We start from the raw sequence: 21,515 nt of genomic DNA on the forward strand, positions 1-21,515 counted from the left end.
GACCACGCCGCGGGACAGCCATGCCCTGTGTCTCTTGGGCCCTTCTGGAACACAAGACTCAGAGCGGAGAGCCACCTGAACAGCTGAGCAGTGAGTCTGCATAGTGTGCTTCCTGTCTCTGTCTATGAAAATAGTTATGATAGCCTCGTCCACATTAAACCCCCTTTTTCTGTTTGCTCAGAACAGAAGTGGTGGCAGGACCGACCGGAGGCTCAAAACCAGAGAGCTGCCAAGCAGTCCATCGGCCAACCAGCAGGAGTGAAGGGGCCCTCTGAGACCAGCGTGGCCAAGAGAGGAGCTAAGCGGGGCAGAGGAGGACCCGGTCCGGGGCGGGGGGCAGCAGCTGGAACCAAAGCTTCAGCTCTTTCCCCCCAGCGTCCATCATCAGAGGGGGGAGAGCTGCCCAGCATCCAGCCAGGTGAGTCACGCGCTTGGCCGACGTGTTGTGTGGTTGTTTGTTCGCACTGGGTGATTTCCCGTGTGATGCTTACTTTTCCTCTGCTCTTTCCTGCTGCATGTTTATGTCGAGCTTCATGTGGTCGCTTCACTGGAACAAGTTTACAGGTTTCCTCGTAGAAGCTGCAGTGAATTATTTGAATGAAGGAAACATTTACAGGTCTTGGAAGGTTTTGAGTTTGGCTACGATTAAGCGTGTCAAAAAGAAGTCCTGACTGTTTATTCAGTCGTCTGTTGTTTATCTAAACATAGATTTAATTCTGTCATCCATTCCTAGGTTTATGTCGTATGTGTTGTGTCCTGTAGGGGGAGAGCTGGAGCAGCAGCAGCCAGGCCAGAGAGATCAGCCAAACCGTCCAACAACTGCACAAAACCCCAGCTCCCCTCCAACAGGTCTAAACAGGACTGTTGCCCCGAAAAGGTTGAGACAGCGGCGGGTGAGGAGAGACAAAAGCATTGAGAGTGAAATCCTTTCTACCCCAAAGCCAACAAATGAGATATGAGTCACCATACTAAATTCTCAATCTAAGAGATGACTGTTCACGTATACACAGGCAGACATCTTTAAGTCGGTTCTACTTCCTGTGTGAATACAGAGCCGGCTGTGGCTGACCGGGTGAACCGCGTCTCTCACGTCTCTCGGCTGGGTCTGGCCCGAGCCCTCTCCCGCTCTGCAGACGCCCACGACCGAGCAGAGCAGCTCTACCGGGAGCTCATCTCCATGGCCCCACGGTCAGCGGTCCTCCGCTACATTTCCTCCCCAGTTTAACGCCCACCTAACTGTGTGAATTGGTGATTAAGTCCAGAGGAATGGTCCATTTTTCAGATTTTGTTATTTGGTCGTTTCAGACTAGAGGAAATGAAACATTTATTTTACTACTTTGTCTGTTTGTAGATTTCTCCTAAATTCACCAAAATAATGCCTCATGTGCATTAAGCAGGTCCATGACGCCTACATCGAGCTGGTTCGGCTGCTGGAGCCTTCAGACTCTCAGGCTGCAGTAGACGTGTACTGCAGGTTCCCTCTGAGGCCGGCGGAGGAGCAGAGCTTCGACGACGCCTTCGTCTCGGGAGAGATCGTCCGCCTGCTGACGACACTGGAGCTGTACGACCACGAGCAGCTGGACCCCAACCTCGTAGCACACGGCAAAGTCATGGGCCTCAGTAAGTACTCTTTGTGTTTATGAATACGACAAGACTCAAAACCGCTGACACGTTCAAGCATGTGTGTCAGGGAGACCGCAGCAGTCGTCCTGTACACATTGAATCCGTGTTCGTAGGTTGCATCGACAAATACATCGACATCTTGGATGGAAAGTCCATGACGGAGCTGCTGAGGAGCGTCTACGCCGGGATCCACGACAGACCGGAGGAAGACCAGGACCTTCAGGACTTCTTCCAGTTCAGACGCTGGATATGATGATGATGATGATGATGATGATGATGATGATGATGATGATGATGATGATGATGATGATGGTTTGCTTACTGTTTACCCAAAAGACTGGAGTAGCTGGTAAGACTCTATTGTGTGTTCATACAGTAATCCTCTTGACATTAAAGGAGACATTCATAACAAGTGTTTTCTCCAAAAGGCACATTTAATTTCTCAATAAAAAACATTTTAAAAGTGACAACTTCAACAAAACAGAAGAAGAAGAACATCGGCCAACAATGCAACAAAAGAGAGATACAGAAATTAAATCTTGATCCCAAAGTCTTCTTCCAAAACTCATTTCTTCTTCCCAATAAAGGCTTTTTAATAATATGGGGAATCGTGTTACAGGAATATTTCTCTGCACTACAGGTTAACTCATTTAAGAGACAACGGAACAACAGAGGATCTCAAGTTCATTTAGTAAAATGGTTTTCTGGATGGACCGCCACCAGGACCTGCAGGAGGACGTCGTTGTCTTCTAATAAAAGACGAGTGAGCCTCACAGAAGTGATTCACTTCCTGTTTGTGTCTCGTGGCGATCTGGACCGTCTCTGTCTCGGTCTGCGTCTTCACGCCACGTTGAGTTTGGTGACGATGAGCACGCGGACCGTCTGGTCGAAGCCCGAGCACACGCACAGGCCCTGCTTGTCGGGGCTCCAGTCCAGGCTGGCGATGGGCTGCGTGGACAGAGTGGCGTTCTGCAGGAGGGTGACGGAGCCGGCGACGCCCTCCTCCGTGTCCTCAGAGTCCATCCTGCTTCTCTGAGCCGGATACTCACTGGAAAGGAAATGTTTTATAGTAAAGCAGGAAACCTGAACAGAACAGAACATCGTCGTAGTTAAAGGTGAATCACTCACTATTTCCACAGATGTAAGTTCCCTGCTCCCCCTGCAGTCATGAAGATTTCTCTGTTTTGGGGAAGATGCTTCACCTGCCAGATGGTCGACTTATGGGCCTAAAACAAAGAAGATGAATTCGTTACTTCCTAAATTAATTCCCGGCACCTCCAGAGACTGTGACCCTGAGGAGGAAACTCTAAACCACTTTAAATGTCAAAGTCTTTGTCCTTTATAACAGTTTAGACTTTGGTTTTAGGGCTGCAGCTGTTGATTAATCGAGTAATCGGCTAAAACATACGTGTGCTTAATTAAGGAGCAAAAGAAAATAAGACGGAACAACTATTTGGTTTTTCTTTTTAGAAAAATCTACATTTTCCTGCTTTTATTGCATGACATAATATTATCTGTGAACACTTAAACCATTTAGTGCATTGAAGTGCTTCCAGACTAACGTTTTTCACCACCGGCCCGAAAAATAATCAAATTAAATAAAATGAAATAAAAATAGTAAACTGTCAACATTTCTAAATGTTACCCTTTTACCTTGTTATTGTCATCTGTCGTGTTTTAAGCATAAAAACAATGAAATTATAAGGAAGTAAATGATTGTATTTTGATTTAAATATCTGCTTGATAAACAAAGGTCATTAGTAGTTTTAATTGAGTATTATGTCATCACCTTCCCCATCGCTCAACTTGCTCTTTTGTTTTCTAGCAAAGCTGCATCACGTTTATTATAACACGTATCATCCAGAGCTCTGTGGAGCTTCACTGATATCTTCTTCTAGGAACCTCATGATTCATCGTTGGAGATGCTGACATGCCAACTGTTGATCGCTCAGAAGAACTGGACAAACATTTAGAAAGCCGAGGCCTCTGATCTCTGGGACGTGGCTAACACCTGGGCCGGGCTCTAATGCTGCTTTAAGTGTGTTTTTCTACCGTTTTCCCACAAAAAGCCAAACTTCTCTCTCCTCGGTGTCATTTTTGGCGAGTGTCACAAAGCCACAGAGAATATTAGACCGACACGGCCCCAAAACACATGCAGCTGTGAAAACGTACCACACAACTGTTTAAAAATAATAGCAGCTATAATAACCTCACACATTGGAGCCAAACATCCGTCTGACTCTCTCCGCTCGGGTCAATTACCTTTTCTGACACGGAGGCGAAGCCCTTGGTGGGGTGCTGGGTCCTCGTGTCAAAGACGTGGAACTTTCCCTCCAGCGAGGTGGCGACCAGCTTGTTCATGTTGATGTCTTTCCTGTCAAACTCCACGCAGCACACCTGGTCGGGAAGAAAGAACAACAGTTCAGCTCCTCCACAGAACTACTCCCCTTACGCTCTCCAGACTTCTTCTGTGGTTTTATGTGCAGTGTAACTGGGAAGACATCTCACAGCTCTGTTGTTGCAGGTTGGAGTGCAAAAGAAACACATCCCCCTAATAAAAACATCAGCTCTAAATGCGAGGACTGCTCTTTGTGTTTCAGAGCTGAACCGCTCGCGTTGTTCTTATTTCCCTTCACAGATGGTTGTAATGTTGTTCCCGTGGTGCCACTCTGTCTACACGACTTAAAGAGATCAAGAGGGAAGTCTTGAGCGTTCTCCTCACCCCGTTTTTGATGTTGGTCTCCCACCGGAGCGACATGTTCCGCAGGTCAAAGAGTTTGATGTCCCCGTTGTCGTAGCCGGCACACACACAGCGGTCCTGGTCGTTGAAGGCGTGGCCTGTAGCGAGAGGGTCAGAGGTGAAGGAACACTTATTATCCATGTGTGTGCTTGGAAAACTGGACCTAAAAACCGCCGCGGTCGTCTAAAAGTCGTGGATGTTTCACTCACCGAATGCAACAGTCCAGCAGTCCCTCTTGGTTTCTCCTTCCATGGGCTCCATGTTGGCTACGGGCGAGTCCTTCTGTCTGGAATCCCACACTTTAACTGTCCCTGTAACATCCACGGGGAAGTTCACACTCCAGCTAACGTCTTCATGTGACTGCTTTGTAAACTACGTTAGAACATTTTGCAGGTACCGTCTCTGCTCCCGGTGACTATCTCAGGGGCGCCATCGCCGATCCCCAGACCGCCCACAGCATCGATACTGTTCACGATCTCTTTGTGGGCCTTCACTGAGTACACTGAGACGTCGGGCATCTCCAGGTTCCTGTGGACAACAGAAGCATCTTAAACAGGATCATCTCCTTCAATTCAGTCATATTATCTTCTTTATTCAGCACATGAGGTGGTTTGTGATTAAAAACCTTCATTTTATTGGATAAAATACCATATATTGAGATTTCCGTCAAAATCCCCAGTAGCTATGTGTCTTTGCTGCAGAGAGGAGGCCCCAAATGTGCCACACTTTATGGGTTTAGGCTTCTCTACCTGAAACACGAGAGAAGCAAAGCTTAGTTTAGATCCACGAATGTGACGATACAACAAGCAGTGGAGTAGCAGGAAGGAAGGAAGAGTCTCGATGAGATTAAAGTCTAGTTACGTCTAGAGAAACGTGAGCAAAATGACAAATGTCTGACAGTTTATTTAATTAATTAACTTATATATATATATATATATATATATATAGTATATTGCGGTGCTTTTATTGGTTTTGTGAATGTTTTTAGGACAGATTGTGGAGAAATCATAATTCTCGCGGTACCCACGTTACCTGAAGGCAACGTGGTTGAGGAAGTTCTTTGTTATGCTGTCACTCATGATGACACGCCCCTCTCAGTTGATACCACGCCCCCCACGTTAGATCAGGGTCAAAAGTCTGAACTGAAAAAAAGATTTGAAACTGAAAAAAAAAAAGATTTGAATCTGAAAATATAAAATCTGAAAAATATAAGAACTCAAATATCAAAATATATATGAAAGTGAAAAATGAAAAAAAAAAAAATGTATTCCAAAAAATTCCAGAATTGAATCAAAATTATATTCAACCCAAAAAACTTTTCGTTCACTTATTTTTATTTTGAATACATTGCTGTATTTTTCAATGTTCAAGACCACAACTTGAACTTTCAGGTTCAAATTTTTTTTTCAAATGAACAAAACTTTAGACCTTGATTTAGCTCCATAGAAGTTTAAACCGGAAACGATCCGCGCGATACTGTCCACCGGAAATTGGAAATGAACTTTTTTTCATGTTGGAATAAAGGTTAAATATTTAACTGCAAAGTAGTAATACGTGTTTGATACCTTAATTTGTTTGCATTAAATCATACTTGGATGTTTGCTGAAATTGATTGGATGTGGCACAGCCCTACCTAGAACATGTTCCACCAGCCGCCAACTATACTGTCTGTATATTATATTTCAGTTATTGTGGATTTTTTACTTATTTATAATACAAAAATATTGTACTACGTCTCTTGTTTGCACTATCCACTATGCTATTGTATGCGTGTTTATTTATACATTTATATTTGTATATTAACTTTTGACTAGTGACGTCAGAGGTCACTAGCATTTCTTGCATGTTGCTATGGAGACATTAACCGTTAGCTAACGCAGAGATTAAGCCGTTTACATGATGTACTTCTGAGGAGAATAAGATAATAAACCAAAGTGCAGTGATCAGCTCTACCTCCTTGATGAGCTGAGCCTCTCCGTGCTGAACCTCGTATATCTGCATCACTCCGGTTCCTCTCGGAAAGTTCCCCAAACACACGAACCTCGAGCTGCACGGGATCCATTTACTGTCGAACACCGTGTAGTTCAGACCCTTCTGGATGTGCGCGATGATCTGAGGCTTCGCTAGTGGCGACGACATCTTGATACTAATAATAATATGTAAAGTTGTTCTTGTCAAAGTTTCTAGAAGATCCCGTCCACTTCAGCTCGCTGCCACAACAAATGGGACCGGTCCTGCTCCAGCTGAGCTGAACGCAAGGCTGCCCAAAGATATGCCTGACCAAATGTAGAAACCTCTTGAGAAATTCTACAAATTAAAACACAAATATAATATGTCTCGATATTTTATTACCCCAAAATTAGTTATAGTAACCAACTGAGACATATTTATTAATTACGACACGATTCTTAATTACTTTTTCTCTACAGGCGTCTACGAAGTGGCAGTTTGGGTCATTTTCTAGTGAAAGTTTCTTGAACATCCCGTCCACTTCCGCTCGCTGCCAAAACAAATGGGATCGTCGTCCTCCAGCTGAGCTGAACGTGAAGGTGCCCAAAGAGATGCCTGACAAGAAGTTTACATTTAGTAAATGTTCCACGTATTGAGAGACAAATATAATGTATCTGGATATTTAAATACCCCAAACTCAATTATAATAATCAAATGAGACATATCTATCAATTAAGACACGGTTCTTAATAATTTTCTCACTACAGGCGTCTACGAAGTGGCAGTTTGGGTCCTTCCCGTCGCACCAGGACACCCTCATGCCTGTGTAGCTACCACCCGGCATCACTTTTTGACTGTTTAAATCTTAATCTTTAAATTTTTAAAACTAGTTTCAGGCGATATGGACACTGATAAAAACGCAACCACCGAGAGTCCAGAGGACTCGGGGTCTTTCACGACCGTTAAGTCTAAAAAGACTCAGAAACGGAAACGTGAACACGACATGGACACGGAGGAGCACGTGGCAAGAAAACGACCACAGTTTCCACCAATATCCAGCGACAAATTAAAGGTAAATACTATACATGATACTGTATATATATATACTATGTATAGTACTGTATACATGTGATCTGTATGTTGTCTCAATATAAATACCATTACGTGTTTATTTAGTGTCATTTGTTTCCGTCACAAAGAAGCTAGTAGCTATTTATAGTTAGTTTAAATGTGTAGTGTCGTCATGTGACTGCTGCATGTTGTACAAGTGGTACTAGTACTGCTTGTATTCACATCCTTTACTTGAGTAAAAGTACATACTGTTACAAGTAGAAGTACTGTATTATAACTCTTAAGTCAACGTATCTTAAGTAGTATCAACAACATACACAAGTATTTGTAGTAAAAGTACTACTTGTGCTGTAAAATGTTGCTTATTAATGTTATAAATGATGTTTGTGTATTGATATTACTGCTACATTAATGTGTTTGTTGCATTTTGTTGCTGTAATGTTAGATGTTTACGGTTGTGCTCATTGTATTTCAACTCCTTTTTATATATTGGTAGGTAGTAAAATGTATACAATCAAAAAGTACAATACATACAATAAATTTAATCTGAATTCATAAGTGCAGACAGTCTAAAAAGACTCATTTTGGGGAGTGGCAGAATATTTATTTAGATTATTTCAGCTGACGGTGATGTAACACATATTTACAGCTCAGCTGATCTCAGATGCTTTTTGAGAGTTTACTCAGTTTAAGAAGTCGGAGGGTTTTTCTGAACACTCAAAGGAAACACTTCAAATGTAGTGCAGTTAAAATACAATGTTTACCTCTGAGATGTAGTAGAGGAGCAGTATGAAGTTACATTAAATGTAAATACTAAAGTACTTAAGTAGACGTGCTGAGTCACGTTCCACCACGGGGAACCAAAACACAAATAACTGTTTTCTTCTTCTTATTATTCAGACTTTATTTTTACTTCCCTACACAATACTCAACAACACTCTTATATAATATCTGCGGTCACTAGATACTTTAGCAGAATACGTTATTAAGAGCAGATCTCTACCCATCAGTGAACGGATTAGTGAGACCGCCCACCGCTTTAAAATTAACATTCAAATGAATGCATCAGTAACTATAATGCTGACACGGACAATAAGTCACTGACAATATTATACCGTGCTGCTAATACTTCTTTACGTTCTTTAGGGAACGTGGCTGCAAGACTTTAACTTTTAATTGTTTTTTAGATTTTGTGACTTTCACCACCTAAAATGTGATGCAAGTAGAACCTCATGTAGTGCCACAGAACACCGTTTACTTCCTGTATTGTCTCTGGTTGGTGACGGTGGTTCTGTGTTTGGTTCTGTGTGTTTTAGGGACCGGATGAGATGCGTAAGATCTCCGTCCCGGCTCACAGGTACACGCCGCTGAAGGACAACTGGCTGAAGATTTTCACGCCAATCGTAGAAAACCTGCAGCTCCAAGTTCGGTTCAACCTCAAAACCAGGAATGTGGAAATCAAAGTGAGTTCTCATCACGTTGACTTTGAGCCGCTTCACAATAACAGCTGATTGTAACGTTTGTTTTTATTCTTCCAGACCTGTAAAGAGACGCAGGACATCGGGTCGCTCACTAAAGCATCAGATTTTGTCAAAGCGTTTGTTCTGGGATTCCAGGTCGAAGTAAGTAAACTGTTTTCATTTTATGGCTTTAAAGTTTTAATCGTTCAAACACAGAGACACCAACACAGATACACAAACTAGGCCCGTCAGACAGCATAACAAAATAACAATCTTAACCCTATTATTGAATCTCACCACCAGAGGACAGACGGTTGAGGTGTTGCTGTCGGATCATGTGATGTTTTGGAGAATGACCTTTGACCCTCGTTTGATTGTGGTATTTGTGATTTATTTAATTGTGACGTAACGCTCACTCTTTCTCTCCTCAGGACGCGCTCGCTCTCATCAGACTAGACGAGCTTTTCCTAGAAAGCTTCGACGTCACGGACGGTAAGAAGACGACGACGTGAAACACGTTTGCTCTGAAACTCGACATCTAATCTCTGTGTTTGTGTTTGTTTGTGTTTAATTGTTTTCTGACGTCGTCTCTCGGCAGTGAAACCTCTGAAGGGAGACCACTTATCCAGAGCCATCGGCAGGATAGCGGGGAAGGGAGGAAAGACCAAGTTCACCATTGAGAACGTCACCAAGACTCGCATCGTGCTCGCAGAGACGTGAGTTTATTAATCACCGAAAGGTTATTTCGCTGTTTAACTAAACGCTCGGACTAAAGAGAAAGTCGGTTGTCGCAGGACTGTAATAATCGCGTCCAATCATTTTATTTTGGCCAAATTTGGCATTTGGGTGACCTACCCGTCTGCTCACCCGTCTACCAACCAGCGCTGCCCTGGTTCTACAGATGTCGTAAAAACGTTAATGTTCATCATGAGATCATTGGACGTAGTTACCGATGACAACAAAGCGCTCGTCTCTCCAACGCTTTCTGATCCTAAACCTCGTCTCCTACTGAATTACATTCACATACAACTAAACTTCACTCTCGATGACGTTTGGAGGAAACGTATTATCTCCTGGATTACAGTCGCAGTTTGAAACGGTTTTATTTAACACGATAATGTCAATTTACACAGAACAGGCAACAAAGTACTTTATCTACAGAACAATTACTTATAGTTCTACACTCTTCTCTTTAAATACACACATGACACTTTCACTTGCGTACTCTTGTTTATCATATTTCAATGTAGATTTTCTATTTTTAAGTTATGTCTTTTACTTTTAAACTGTTTATGTTTATCTGACCGAACTCCATACGAGGACTTCCACGGACTCTTTAAAACTTATTTATATGTAGAAAAAAAACGTAAAATACGACAAAATGACCTCATTTAGAATGAAGTTTTGTTGTACGAGAACGTCATTTTTAGGCGTTTTCACTGAGATACTTTATAAAATGTAGCTTCCTGTTGCAGAAACACACCACTGATATTATTTACTGCCTTTTTAAGAGGAAAGTTGTGATGTGATATGCAAACCAAAGAGACGTGTCTCATTACGAGTTTCTCTAACTGAAACATTTCATCCGCCTCTCAACAGAAAAGTTCACATATTGGGATCTTTCCAGAATATCAAGATGGCCCGGACAGCAATATGCAATTTAATATTAGGTGAGAAACATATTTGTTTTTTTATATTTGAGTAATACAAGTACAACAAGATGTTTGGCGAACTCTCTGGATCCACATGAAGTGACCTTTTTAACCCTTTTTGCCCCAAACAGGAAGTCCACCTTCAAAGGTCTACGGTAACATCAGGGTGGTGGCCAGCCGGTCGGCCGAGAGATTCTGAACTCTGATTGGTTGCTGTGTGCGTTGATCCCGCCCCTCATTGGTTGACTGACACATCAGGTTCCTCTGTTATGCGACACGTTTAAGTTTATGTAAATAAATCATTTCAATCCGCACCAACAGCTCGAGTGTCATTTTGTGTTTTGGATCGTTTGGTGATAATTAAACATTCTGCTCAATAACATCCTGAATTGATTACTTTCAACATTTCAAAGTTTATTTAAGTTGTTTACTTTTCTTACAGTATCAAGTTTCCAACAGTCCCACAGCGCAAGATGCAGCATGCAGAAAATAAACTAAGAGATCCCTCTGAGGAGACACATTAAAATATCACTTAAACTACAGCGTGATCTGAACTATGCAGAGAAACAAATACTTGTATACAAACATCAGAACGTCGTTAAGCTCCGTGCAGTTTGAGACGGGATCAGATCTGAACTGGAACACGAGTCTCTCGCTGACCCCGTTTACAAATACAGAAGTTACACGTAGTTCAGTTCATTTTGGATTTCCTCTCATCTTAAGTGAACATGTACCAGAGTTTGGCAACATCTGTGTTGTATACCGTTAAATATATTAACATCACCTTCCATGTGTAAACAAGAGGATTATTTATTTTAATAAATGGATCCACATGCACAACTTTTTCATGTCATGCAAGCAGAGGGAGGCCCGAGCTATGCAGTCGCCCTTCAAAACAAAAGCTTTCCCGATGCCGTTTATAGCCAGAAGCATTTTTATCTTTTCTTGTTTTCAGGGATGAAAAATTTGGTAAAGTTAGTTTTTCTCCCGGTTTGTGTAATAGTGTGAGGGGAGAAAATTAAGTTTTGAAAATAAAAATAAAAGTCTTCTACGGAGGAGGATTAACGGCACATGTAAACACGCTTTCACACGTGGCTCTAAATGTGTTCCGTACCTCGCTGTACCGGAAAAGTGTTTCAGGTAAAAGCTTTTCTCCTCTGGCGGTTAAAGCTGAGCACACATTGATTATCTAATATACACATTTTGATTTAAAACACAAACGCTGCCTGCAGACACGTCTCTATGTACGCACACTCGTGTTGTAACCTCACCGCTCCACGCTGGTGAACAAACAGTAAACCCAGTTATTTGTTTGCAGCACACATTATTATTTGAAAAGACATTTTCTTGGCATTAATTTATATCTAGCTAATGATTTCATTAAACACATTCTTCAGCATGAATGAAACTATCAAGTGTTGGAGAAATGAATTGCTTTGCTGAAAGAGTCTGAATCCAAAAGAGCTCGCATGTAAGTTAAAAAATAAAATGACAGAGTTATGACTGGAGGTGGTGCATGATGGGTAATAACTTGGCCTGGTTTCTGGATATGTTCCGGTTGGCACTTCATACCCTTCTTTCTACTTAAGTGTCCATAAGCTATACACTTCTCCTCAGCAGACAAACCATAGATATACTTGTATTTTTTATTATTTATAAAAAACAAGAACAAACAAAAAAATAAATATTAAAAATAACAATTAACAAAAAAAAAAAGTTGAAATATGAGGGAGGGAGGCGGAGGAGCGCTCACACGTCCACCACCATCTTTTTGTGTATATCGAGACCTCCGACCACCTGGAAGAGGGACAAGACAAAAATACATTTATTAATCATTAATCATGTGAAAGTATGTTAATGTTTTACTGATAACAGCTGATTGAATGATATTGATTACGCTTTTCCTACTATGACAAGTCAAACTGTCTGCTATGAAAAAAGACTTCTGATAAAATAAATAAAAGCAAATGAAACATAAAATAGTGTTTTTATTCCACTATTTAAAGGGGACACATCATGAAAAACTCTTTTCTGTTTGGTCTTTTTTTTTCTATTTTACACTTTCATAAAGTTGGAGGACTCGTGAGACGTTATTAACAAGTCGCTAGAAACAAACTGGATCCTACATTTCCTATAATGCAACTCAACAGCATCTTTAATTGGACTTCTTCATCCCCCTATCCAACGTTACTCCGTCATCCAGCCTCCGTTCTTTACACCAGATAGCAAGTAAACCGTGTGACTCAGCGGAGCCTCTTTAATGAGTTCTATTGTTGTCCTGCTGGAATAGATGCGTGGACTCACTGCACAGAACTCCTCAAAGGATATCCGTCCGTCTCCGTCCCGGTCCGCGTTGATGATGGTCTTGTCTACGATCTGCTGGAGCTGCGTGTCCTTCAGGTTGTTGCCCACCATCATCTTCAGCACCTGGAAGAGCTCTCCGTTGGAGATGTAGCCGTCCTTGTCCATGTCGTAGATCCGGAAGGCGACTGTTGAGTGAAGGTGAGGAGGATTCATGAGGGGGGGGAACGTCAGTCACACATAAAAACATCTGCAGAGCACCAGATGTTGTCTTTGATAAATGAATCTCTTAAAGGGCCAGACTGACAGCAACGTTTAAGAAAAGATAGAAGTTTGTTAATCCTCAAGAAATGAAAAGCTGAAATAAACTTTAAAATGTGAAAGTTTCCATATGAACGAGGGTCCCTGAACAAACACCGTGACATCAGCGGCTCTGAACATTGAAAAAATGTAAATCTTATCAAGTTTATTTGTCTGTTAGATAAGATAGAAGTTTATTAATACCAAAGGAAAGTCTTCTGCCAGAGTTTGATCAAAGATTACAACAGACAGATAAGAAAAACTATAGAATTATATATAAACAATAGCGTAATAAATATCAAGTGTATAATAAATAAAACTGACACCAGCTCAAGATAGAATAGCTGTAGAACCAAGATACATTTAGTCAAATAAGAATGTAAGTTACACCACGTAAGAGTAAAAATAGAAGTAATAAGTCTTTAAGAAGTTAACTGAAACCAGAGCCTAAAGAAACTAAAATAGAACATTTATAGTGTGTATGAAATATATTGAAGTAATACTGCACATGATGCATAAAGTATTTGTCCCTCACAGTAAACTCTGATCAAACCTGAAACTCTTGTTTGTCGTTTTCCTTGTTTTCATTATTAAGTCATCTTTCTGTTTCCTGTTATATTTACTTCACCTCTCACCTCTCGTTTCAGATTACTTCACTTCCTGCTCTTCTGTTTGTTCTCCACCCTGATCAGCTTCACCTGTCCCCCCCCACAGTATTTAGTCTGTGCTTCCTTTCGTCTTGTTCAGTTCGTCTCAGTACTTCCTCGTCTCTTGTCATCATCTTCCCTCCTGTGGTCTTGGTTACCCTGGTGCTTGACTCTACTTTTGCCTCCCTCTTGTTTTGGGTTTGTTTTCTATCTTTAAGTTTCTTTCTAGAGACAAACTCCACTGAACACGGGTAGAAAAATAACAATAAGATGTTGTTTATGTACTTCACAAGCTTTCAGCAGGAGAGACAAAAAGTACATTTAGTACTCAGCTCATCACTCTATGTTTCCCCCAGAGGAAGCAGGTCCAGGTGAGACAAATAGAACAGGGGGGGGCCAGGAGACAAAGCCTCGCTGGGTTCAGGTCCCAAAGCAGCAGGATAAACAGATGTTTGGGGATCAGAGACCTGGAACCAGCAGAATGAAGGAATACTTACAGCGGAGCTTCTGCTCTTTGTCACCTTTGACGCTGAACTGTGAGACTCCCTCGATGAACTCTGAGGGACGAGAGAACGAGAGAACGCCAGTCAGAGCTCTGGCTTCTACTGCTAATCTTCTGCATGTCAAACAAAAAGACTTACTGAGGCCGTATTTTAGTCAGAGTAACCACCAGCAACATAAAAACTGTAGAAGTGGCACTCGGTAATCCAAATCCTCTTGAACCAACACCACATATAAGCAGTGTCGTGGTGTCACAGACCATCAGAGAGCACAAAGCTGTTCAACACATCAGCTCCTCGCTCACCTTTGAAGTCCACCTCTCCGTTCCCGTCCGTGTCGAAGATGTCGATGACTCTCTGAACCAGAGGGTTCTGCTGGAGCTCCGGCAGCGACATGAACTCCTCCACGCTGAGAGAGCCGGAGTTATCCAGGTCCAGCTTCTTAAACCTCTTCCCCAGCCTCTTAATCTCATCGGCATCAACTGGAGGGAGAGATGAAGGAGGAGGAAGAAGAGAGGAGAGGAGGAGGAGAAGAGGAGGAACAGGAGAAGGAAGAAGAAGAGGAGGAGAGGGGTCCGGATGAGACTTTTTTCTTTTTTTTAGAGACATTCATCTGATTTTCTCCGTAGATCATCAGAACTCATAAAGTGAGCAGGAGTCATGATGCATGAGGCCATGACTGACACAAACAAATCAGCAACGTTAATGCACTCAGCCAGCCGATATTAATCTGAATTATAAATATCGCAGGTAACACCTGCAGCCAGGTGAAGGACACACTTCCTGTCCAGGCTGCAGAGCCACAGTCGCCTCAGGACTCTCTGCTCAAGAATAGAAGAATAGATTGTGAACATAAACAGTAAACACGTACAGTTATACATCATCTAACAAACTCACAGCCTTTGTTGTCGGCTCTTCTATAAGTCCGTGTCGTCCGTTCCGCTGCCATCAGAAACATAAAAAGCTCCAGAACGCTGCACGAACAGTGCCGAGGATTTAATCCAGAACAACAAAGCCAGTTGTTAATTACTATATAAGCTCGTTCACACACGGTCACGTGATCCCACCGGCCAACCGCTTTAATCTGAAGTCCTACATGAGACGAGCTATCTGTTAATGTTAATACGTAACGCTAATGTTCATGTTCACTGAGCTCCGTGAGGACAGATAAACATGAAAGGTTCACCTGTGATGGTAACGATCAGAACAAAAGTCTTTATTGATATAATAAAGAGGAAAAGTTCACATCGTGTCAGAGGTTCTGTTTTTCGGAGCTTCTCTCTCTTCACTTCTGTTGTAAATGCACAAAAGGACGTTGGATTTGTTTTTGTCATCATTCAAATCCGTCATGAATCCAGTCGAATATAAATATATATAAACAACAGAGTAATAAATATTAAGTGTATAAGAAGTAATACAAAAAACCAGTACCTACTATAAGCTAAAATAGAACTGTAATATTGTGCACAGTATATTTAAATATGATTAAAAAAGTTATATTTTATATATTATATTTAATTTAATATATTTAAAGTGATATTGCACAACGTTGAAAAATAAACAATGCACATGATATGAATTATTAAATGTAACTACTAGTCAAAATATCACTTAATATAAAACACAATCAACTAAGAAGCATTTCAGTGAGGTATAGAGACGTGTTTTTAGACAATGCATCTTGAATATTTTGTTTTAACAATACTACTATTGAGCACTACACACAATACTTCCTGATACTAAATATAAATATGAAATATAGCTGAACAAAAAGAGTTAAACATGAGCAGATATATTTTAGAAGAAGTGTGTTCATCCCTCAAACAAGACAAAGACGTTAATGAGCAGGAGGTAGAAGTCAGGACTCGTGTTGGTTACGACTCTTCATCTGATCTCACCTGATCTCATCAGATCTCACCAGATCTCATCAGATCTCACCAGATCCCATCAGATCTCACCAGATCCCATCAGATCTCACCAGATCTCACCTGATCTCACCAGATCTCATCAGATCTCACCAGATCTCATCAGATCTCACCAGATCCCATCAGATCTCACCAGATCTCACCTGATCTCACCAGATCTCATCTGATCTCACCAGATCCCATCAGATCTCACCAGATCTCACCAGATCTCACCTGATCTCACCAGATCTCATCAGATCTCACCAGATCTCATCTGATCTCACCAGATCTCACCAGATCCCACCAGATCCCATCAGATCTCACCTGATCTCACCTGATCTCATCATTATTACTCTGAGTTGAGTGAAAACGTTGCTCTACTTTATAGTCCTTGGCTGATGAAGCAGTGATGATGTAACGCTCCTCTCTGGACTCTTCTGTTCTCTCAGTGAAGCTGATATCAGAGATAACAAAGAGGTGCTATAAAAACATTCAAACTAAAACGCCTGAACTTCAGGTTTTTGGACTTGGCACCTTTTCTTCAAGCAAACACAGACATCACGCGTCCAATACTCGGTAAACTCGTGGAGCGGGTCGGTCTCTGTCTTGTAAGTAAGTTAGGAACACAGACTGTGTGATAAGTGCACGTAGTCATAGTGACATTGGTTTGTGGACTGATGCTTTGAAGCCTCGAGTTCGGCGATTTAGCCGTCGCCATCTTGGATTACGGCCGTCGCCATCTTGTCGTCAACACGTCACTGCAGCCGGTTGATGAATAAAGCGAGCATCAGTTTGAAACTCAGCCCTTCAGCACAAACAGGTGCTTGTGATTCTGCGTCTCTTTGTTCTGAACGACGTTCCTGACAAGTGCTGATACAAGATGAAACCTGCACACGAGCACATAACCTGATGTGCGCCGAGAGGTTTCTGTGTCCACGCGGTGTGAGTCTGTCCTCTGACACTAAACACACATCCTTATCAGCAGCCTCCCACTTCCTGTTCACAGCAGTAACACGGTTACACCGAGCTACACACCTCCACCGCCGTGAATCACAGCCAGTATTGAGCTCCGTGTTGTAGACAGTGAGATGTCTTCTTGTGTTGATAAGGCGGGGCTACGTGCCTTTGAACACGAAAGCATGAATGTTCTAGTAGAACCCTAAAGATACAGGTGTGACTACATATGAGCATGATAGTGTGGTTATAAATGATTTTATGATTTTAGGGTTCAGCCATCTTCCTGACACAGACGCACCACATTCTGCACGATGCTGCAAAAACCAGCTGAGAGAGCAGCGCTCCCTTTTTCAACTTTGGCGATTTCACCGTCGATATGTTGTTTTTTTTAGCAACCAATGAACAGGAAGTGACCATATCTGGACTGAAGAGTGACATAGAGACGCCGTATACGTCTCTGGTACCTGTCAATCACTGTGTAGCCCCGCCCTAAAGCATCCCCTGCTTTATGGTCTGTGTGACTCTAAATGGACCATAATTTACTAAATGAACATCATGCTGTATTGAAGAAGACTTGAAACTAGAGATTGAGACCATAAACTCATGTTTACAATGTTTACTGAGGTAATAAATCAAGAGAGAAGTAGAGTCATTTTCTCATAGACTTCTATACAACCAGAGGAGTCGAGATAACATGTTTTATTCATGAGAGCAACAACAACAGCTTCCTCATAGTCTGAGTCTCCGTCGTGGTCTCGACCCGACGAGCCAAATCTCAGTCACTATTGAGACGATGCTGCTGCAGTACTTTTACTACAGAAGTAAGTTTAACCGACTTATCCAACATATAGCTCTGTGTTTTAAAACTCTTCTCCTGCATCGCACCAAAAATAAACGAATGAGACTCAGTGATTGAACTTTTGTCATCTCATTAACTCTTTATGAGCGCTGACTGCCTTCCTTCTGTACTGCAGCCAACATCTCAAAAGGAAATAACAGATCATACGCTGCTAGCGATTCTTGGTTTGTTGACAGGAGGAACAACAGAATCACATTTCTAAAATAAACTGGAACAAAGTGTGACAGCTGTGGGCAGAAATATGAGAGCCAGAGAGGAAAGGTACGGGATGTTCTTATTATTTAATCCCAGCGACACCTGTACGTATAATTATAGACGGAGCGGAAAACACTGCTGCTGAAAAGATCACATGAAATATATTCAGTATTCTAAAGGTCTTCCTTGATTCATCTCAGGATAATCCTCACCAAGACAAATTGCAATTAATGTTATTATCCTGATAATCATCAAAGTAAGAAACATGTTTTATTATGAAACAAATATTAAAATTTTTTTATATACCTGTGAGTACAAAAACAATTTTTACACTTCACAGAAAGATAAAATAATGTTGTTTTGGTATAATAATATAGAACTATGAGCTTTGCATTAAATCTATTTGTTTCAGAACAACAATAACAATAATTGTTTGTTTTTCTGAGGGCTGCAGTCTCAGAGGCTCCTCACACTGCTTTATGCTAATGAGCCACTCTGAGGGAGACCCAGTGTAACTGTGAGATGATTATGATAATCTCACGTACTGAACACACACACACACACACAGACACACACTTTCATAAGCGCTGTATGCACCCTCAACTGTGTTACTAGGCAACTGGAACCCGTTAGCCCCCCAAAGTAGCCCACACACACACACACACACACACAGACACACGCAGACACACACACACACACACACACACACACACACACATGAAAGAAGGTGTAAGCATGAAAACACATGCATATGTAGATGTCACCAGATTTTGAGTTCACACTACGCCTGTCACACGATTAACATAAATACATACTGCAGTGGAGGTCCACCTGTGTCTTTATAATTGTATGAGTGTGTGTCTGTGTGCATGCGTGTGTGTCTGTGTGCATGTGTGTGAGTATGTGTTTGTGTCAAATACTGGACTTTAATTCTTAGGCGGAATATTACGAGCTGGAAGTGAAAGTGTAATATGTCATCAGGTGTGTGTGTCTCAAGATTCATTCGATTCTTGAGGTCATAATTCGGTTCAATATCGATTACAGTTTCAAAAATGTATACAAAAAATAAATAAAATCAATACTTGTGTAATTAAATACATTACATTTTTTTAGTATTTGTCAATCGTAAGATGTCATGACGTTGCATTGTTTTTCTGTTTTATTTTGAAATTGACTCTGTCTTCGCCTGTTTTCTACCAAACCTGTGATTTCATTGGTTGATTAGCGTCTTGTGTATTTAGTCCGAGTGTTTCAGTGTCAGGTCGTCTGGTTTGGTTGACTGGCGTCTACGTTTGTGCTCGTGTTGGATTTCCTGTTGGTCTTCCTCACTCAATACCGCTTTGTCTTCAGAAGTAATGAATAAATTCAGAATCTTAGAAGATGAGAATCTCAATCCTTACATGAACCCCTCCTATCATCACGCATTATAGTAACACTGGTATTATCAATACCAGTGTTTTCGTTCTGAAGCTAACCAGTAAACAGCAGCACAGCTGTGTGAACACAAAATCTGCTCAGTGCAACGTGGCTTTTCCTCCCCATTCGTGTTCAATTATAAAAAACACAAAAGTTCCCCAAAACGTTGTTGATGAATTTGTCCTCTAAAGCGGTTCACCCTCTGCACGTTAATGGAGACGTGTGACTGCATTAACACGGAGAACCTGAACCGAGACAAGCGGGGAGGAAGTAACACACAAAGCCGACATGTTACTGATAATTACAGCTCCGTAACTGCAGCAGGGCGACACATGGCACTGAATATCAGCATGATGGGGTTGTGTTGAGGGGGCAGCGTCAGCTCGGAAACATACGGGCCGACGGCAGTGAGCTGCAGACGGACACCAGATACACAAAAGAGGAACTCGTAAAGCAGTTTACTCGCGATGAGGAGGACTGCTTAGGTTTCTTCTAAAAATATATACAAGATAGCTAAGTAAACATATCTAAAGAGCACTTCATGCTTTTGTAACTTCAACACAAGCCAGCCGGTCCGCTCATTTTCTAAAACCAGTGTAGCATTAAAGCATGGTGGAGTTAGCAAGATAGCTAACTAGCCAGTTGTGCGCTAGTTAGCCAGCTAGCTAGCTTGCTAGTTTTACTTTGTATTTACTCATTTACTCTGGATCTCTATGCTGCATAACGTTACTACTCCACTGCTCGTTTTAGTCGACCTCCCCTCAGTGAGTCAGCAACCTGTCGTTAAGTCGATTTAGTTTATATGGAAGCTAGCCTGCTGCAACGCAAGCTATAGCAACCTGTACACATTAAAAATGGCCGCCGCTCTCACCGTCCCGCTACTCCCGTTCTGTTGCGATGCTTACGGCACTCCAAACTGCACAAGCTAGCACATTTGTGACCGATGTTTTCTTCGTGATATGAACAATGCAGCTATACAAATATTTGAGTGTTAAAATGAAAAACAGCTGAGGGCGACTTGGTCTTCCTACTGTTTTCATCAGGTTCTGTAGAAGAGACTCTGGTTTACCTGAGAATCTGGAGGAATCAGGTCATTATTATGGGACTTGAAAAAGAAGCACACACACACATTCTCCCCTCAGTCGTATCTCATTCAGGCTGCAGGTTGAGAGGAGGCCTTACAGCCATAGTGAGCTCTACAGACCACAGCTCCAGCACTCGGTGCATTAGTCTGAATACTCTGATAATGTACAGCTCGCCAGTGTGGACCGACCTAAAGGACAGGCAGCGTGCTCTTGTGGTGTTTATTTATAGCCGTGTCGTCATCAGAAACCCCCCCCACCCTGTGGCTCCCGCCCTCAGGGAAACCCCTAGCAACAAGGAACTCCACCAGAGCCGCCCACCGTTTATTTTTGGGCGGCTGCAGACAGACCTGCCATGGTTTCAGGTCCTCGCAGGGAGGTTGTGTGTGTGTGTGTGTGTGCACGCTCAGACAAAGTAGGCCATTACATTCTGCCCGACCTAAGCTCGGCTAAGCCGGCAGCGGTGACACACTGAAGGCCTTTTGAAATTCATCCACCAGCACAGAATAATGACCTTACTTTCATCTCATCAAGGCGGTTCTTGGAGACTAATCGTGTTGATTTTTTTGCACATCAATAAAGACTTGACTTGAACGAAGGCCGTACAGGTTGAGTGGGTGCTAGACTTTAGTTGGTTGACGTCTCTCTGAGGGTGCAGGAGGGTTTCTCTATCTGACATGCAGGCCAGAGCCGCTTTCCTCACAGCCAACGCCGGCCTGTCCGAGCATTTTGACGAGCTCGGCAGCTGCTCAGTCGATGGAGGGAGAGAGACACAGAGAGAGAGACAGAGAGAGAGACACAGAGAGGAGGGAGAGAGAGAGACACAGAGAGGGGGAGAGAGAGACACAGAGAGAGAGA

At 42.1% G+C, this 21,515-nt stretch overlaps 3 protein-coding genes across 3 annotated transcripts in view; 1 reads left to right on the plus strand and 2 right to left on the minus strand.

Moving 5' to 3' along the window:
• Positions 1 to 1,988: 1,988 nt before the first annotated feature.
• Positions 1,989 to 6,584, minus strand: dnaaf10 (dynein axonemal assembly factor 10). The gene is made up of 8 exons (XM_031878951.1): positions 6,317 to 6,584; positions 5,012 to 5,112; positions 4,761 to 4,891; positions 4,573 to 4,674; positions 4,346 to 4,461; positions 3,886 to 4,020; positions 2,752 to 2,849; positions 1,989 to 2,671 (listed from the first exon to the last, which is right to left on the minus strand). Exons 1-8 carry the CDS (start codon positions 6,500 to 6,502, stop codon positions 2,464 to 2,466), a joined length of 1,077 nt encoding a protein of 358 aa, XP_031734811.1. The 5' UTR covers positions 6,503 to 6,584; the 3' UTR covers positions 1,989 to 2,463.
• Positions 6,585 to 7,117: 533 nt separating this feature from the next.
• On the plus strand, positions 7,118 to 10,810 carry pno1 (partner of NOB1 homolog). Its single transcript, XM_031878948.1, has 7 exons — positions 7,118 to 7,385; positions 8,701 to 8,847; positions 8,923 to 9,006; positions 9,276 to 9,336; positions 9,443 to 9,560; positions 10,444 to 10,514; positions 10,628 to 10,810. The coding sequence occupies exons 1-7, from the start codon at positions 7,215 to 7,217 to the stop codon at positions 10,693 to 10,695; spliced, it is 720 nt and encodes a 239-aa protein (XP_031734808.1). The 5' UTR covers positions 7,118 to 7,214; the 3' UTR covers positions 10,696 to 10,810.
• Positions 8,732 to 21,515, minus strand: part of ppp3r1a (protein phosphatase 3, regulatory subunit B, alpha a) — a 22,939-nt gene continuing 10,155 nt past the window's right edge. Inside the window, exons 4-7 of the mRNA XM_031878949.1 lie at positions 14,550 to 14,726; positions 14,242 to 14,301; positions 12,801 to 12,985; positions 8,732 to 12,293 (exon numbers count right to left, since the gene is read on the minus strand). Coding sequence (XP_031734809.1) covers positions 12,246 to 12,293; positions 12,801 to 12,985; positions 14,242 to 14,301; positions 14,550 to 14,726 — 470 coding nt within the window. The 3' untranslated portion in view covers positions 8,732 to 12,245. The remainder of the gene's footprint in view (positions 12,294 to 12,800; positions 12,986 to 14,241; positions 14,302 to 14,549; positions 14,727 to 21,515) is intronic.

The sequence above is a fragment of the Anarrhichthys ocellatus genome, unplaced genomic scaffold, assembly GCF_004355925.1.
Source record: "Anarrhichthys ocellatus isolate YVR2014 unplaced genomic scaffold, GSC_Weel_1.0 scaffold212, whole genome shotgun sequence".
Taxonomy (NCBI): Eukaryota; Metazoa; Chordata; class Actinopteri; order Perciformes; family Anarhichadidae; genus Anarrhichthys; species Anarrhichthys ocellatus.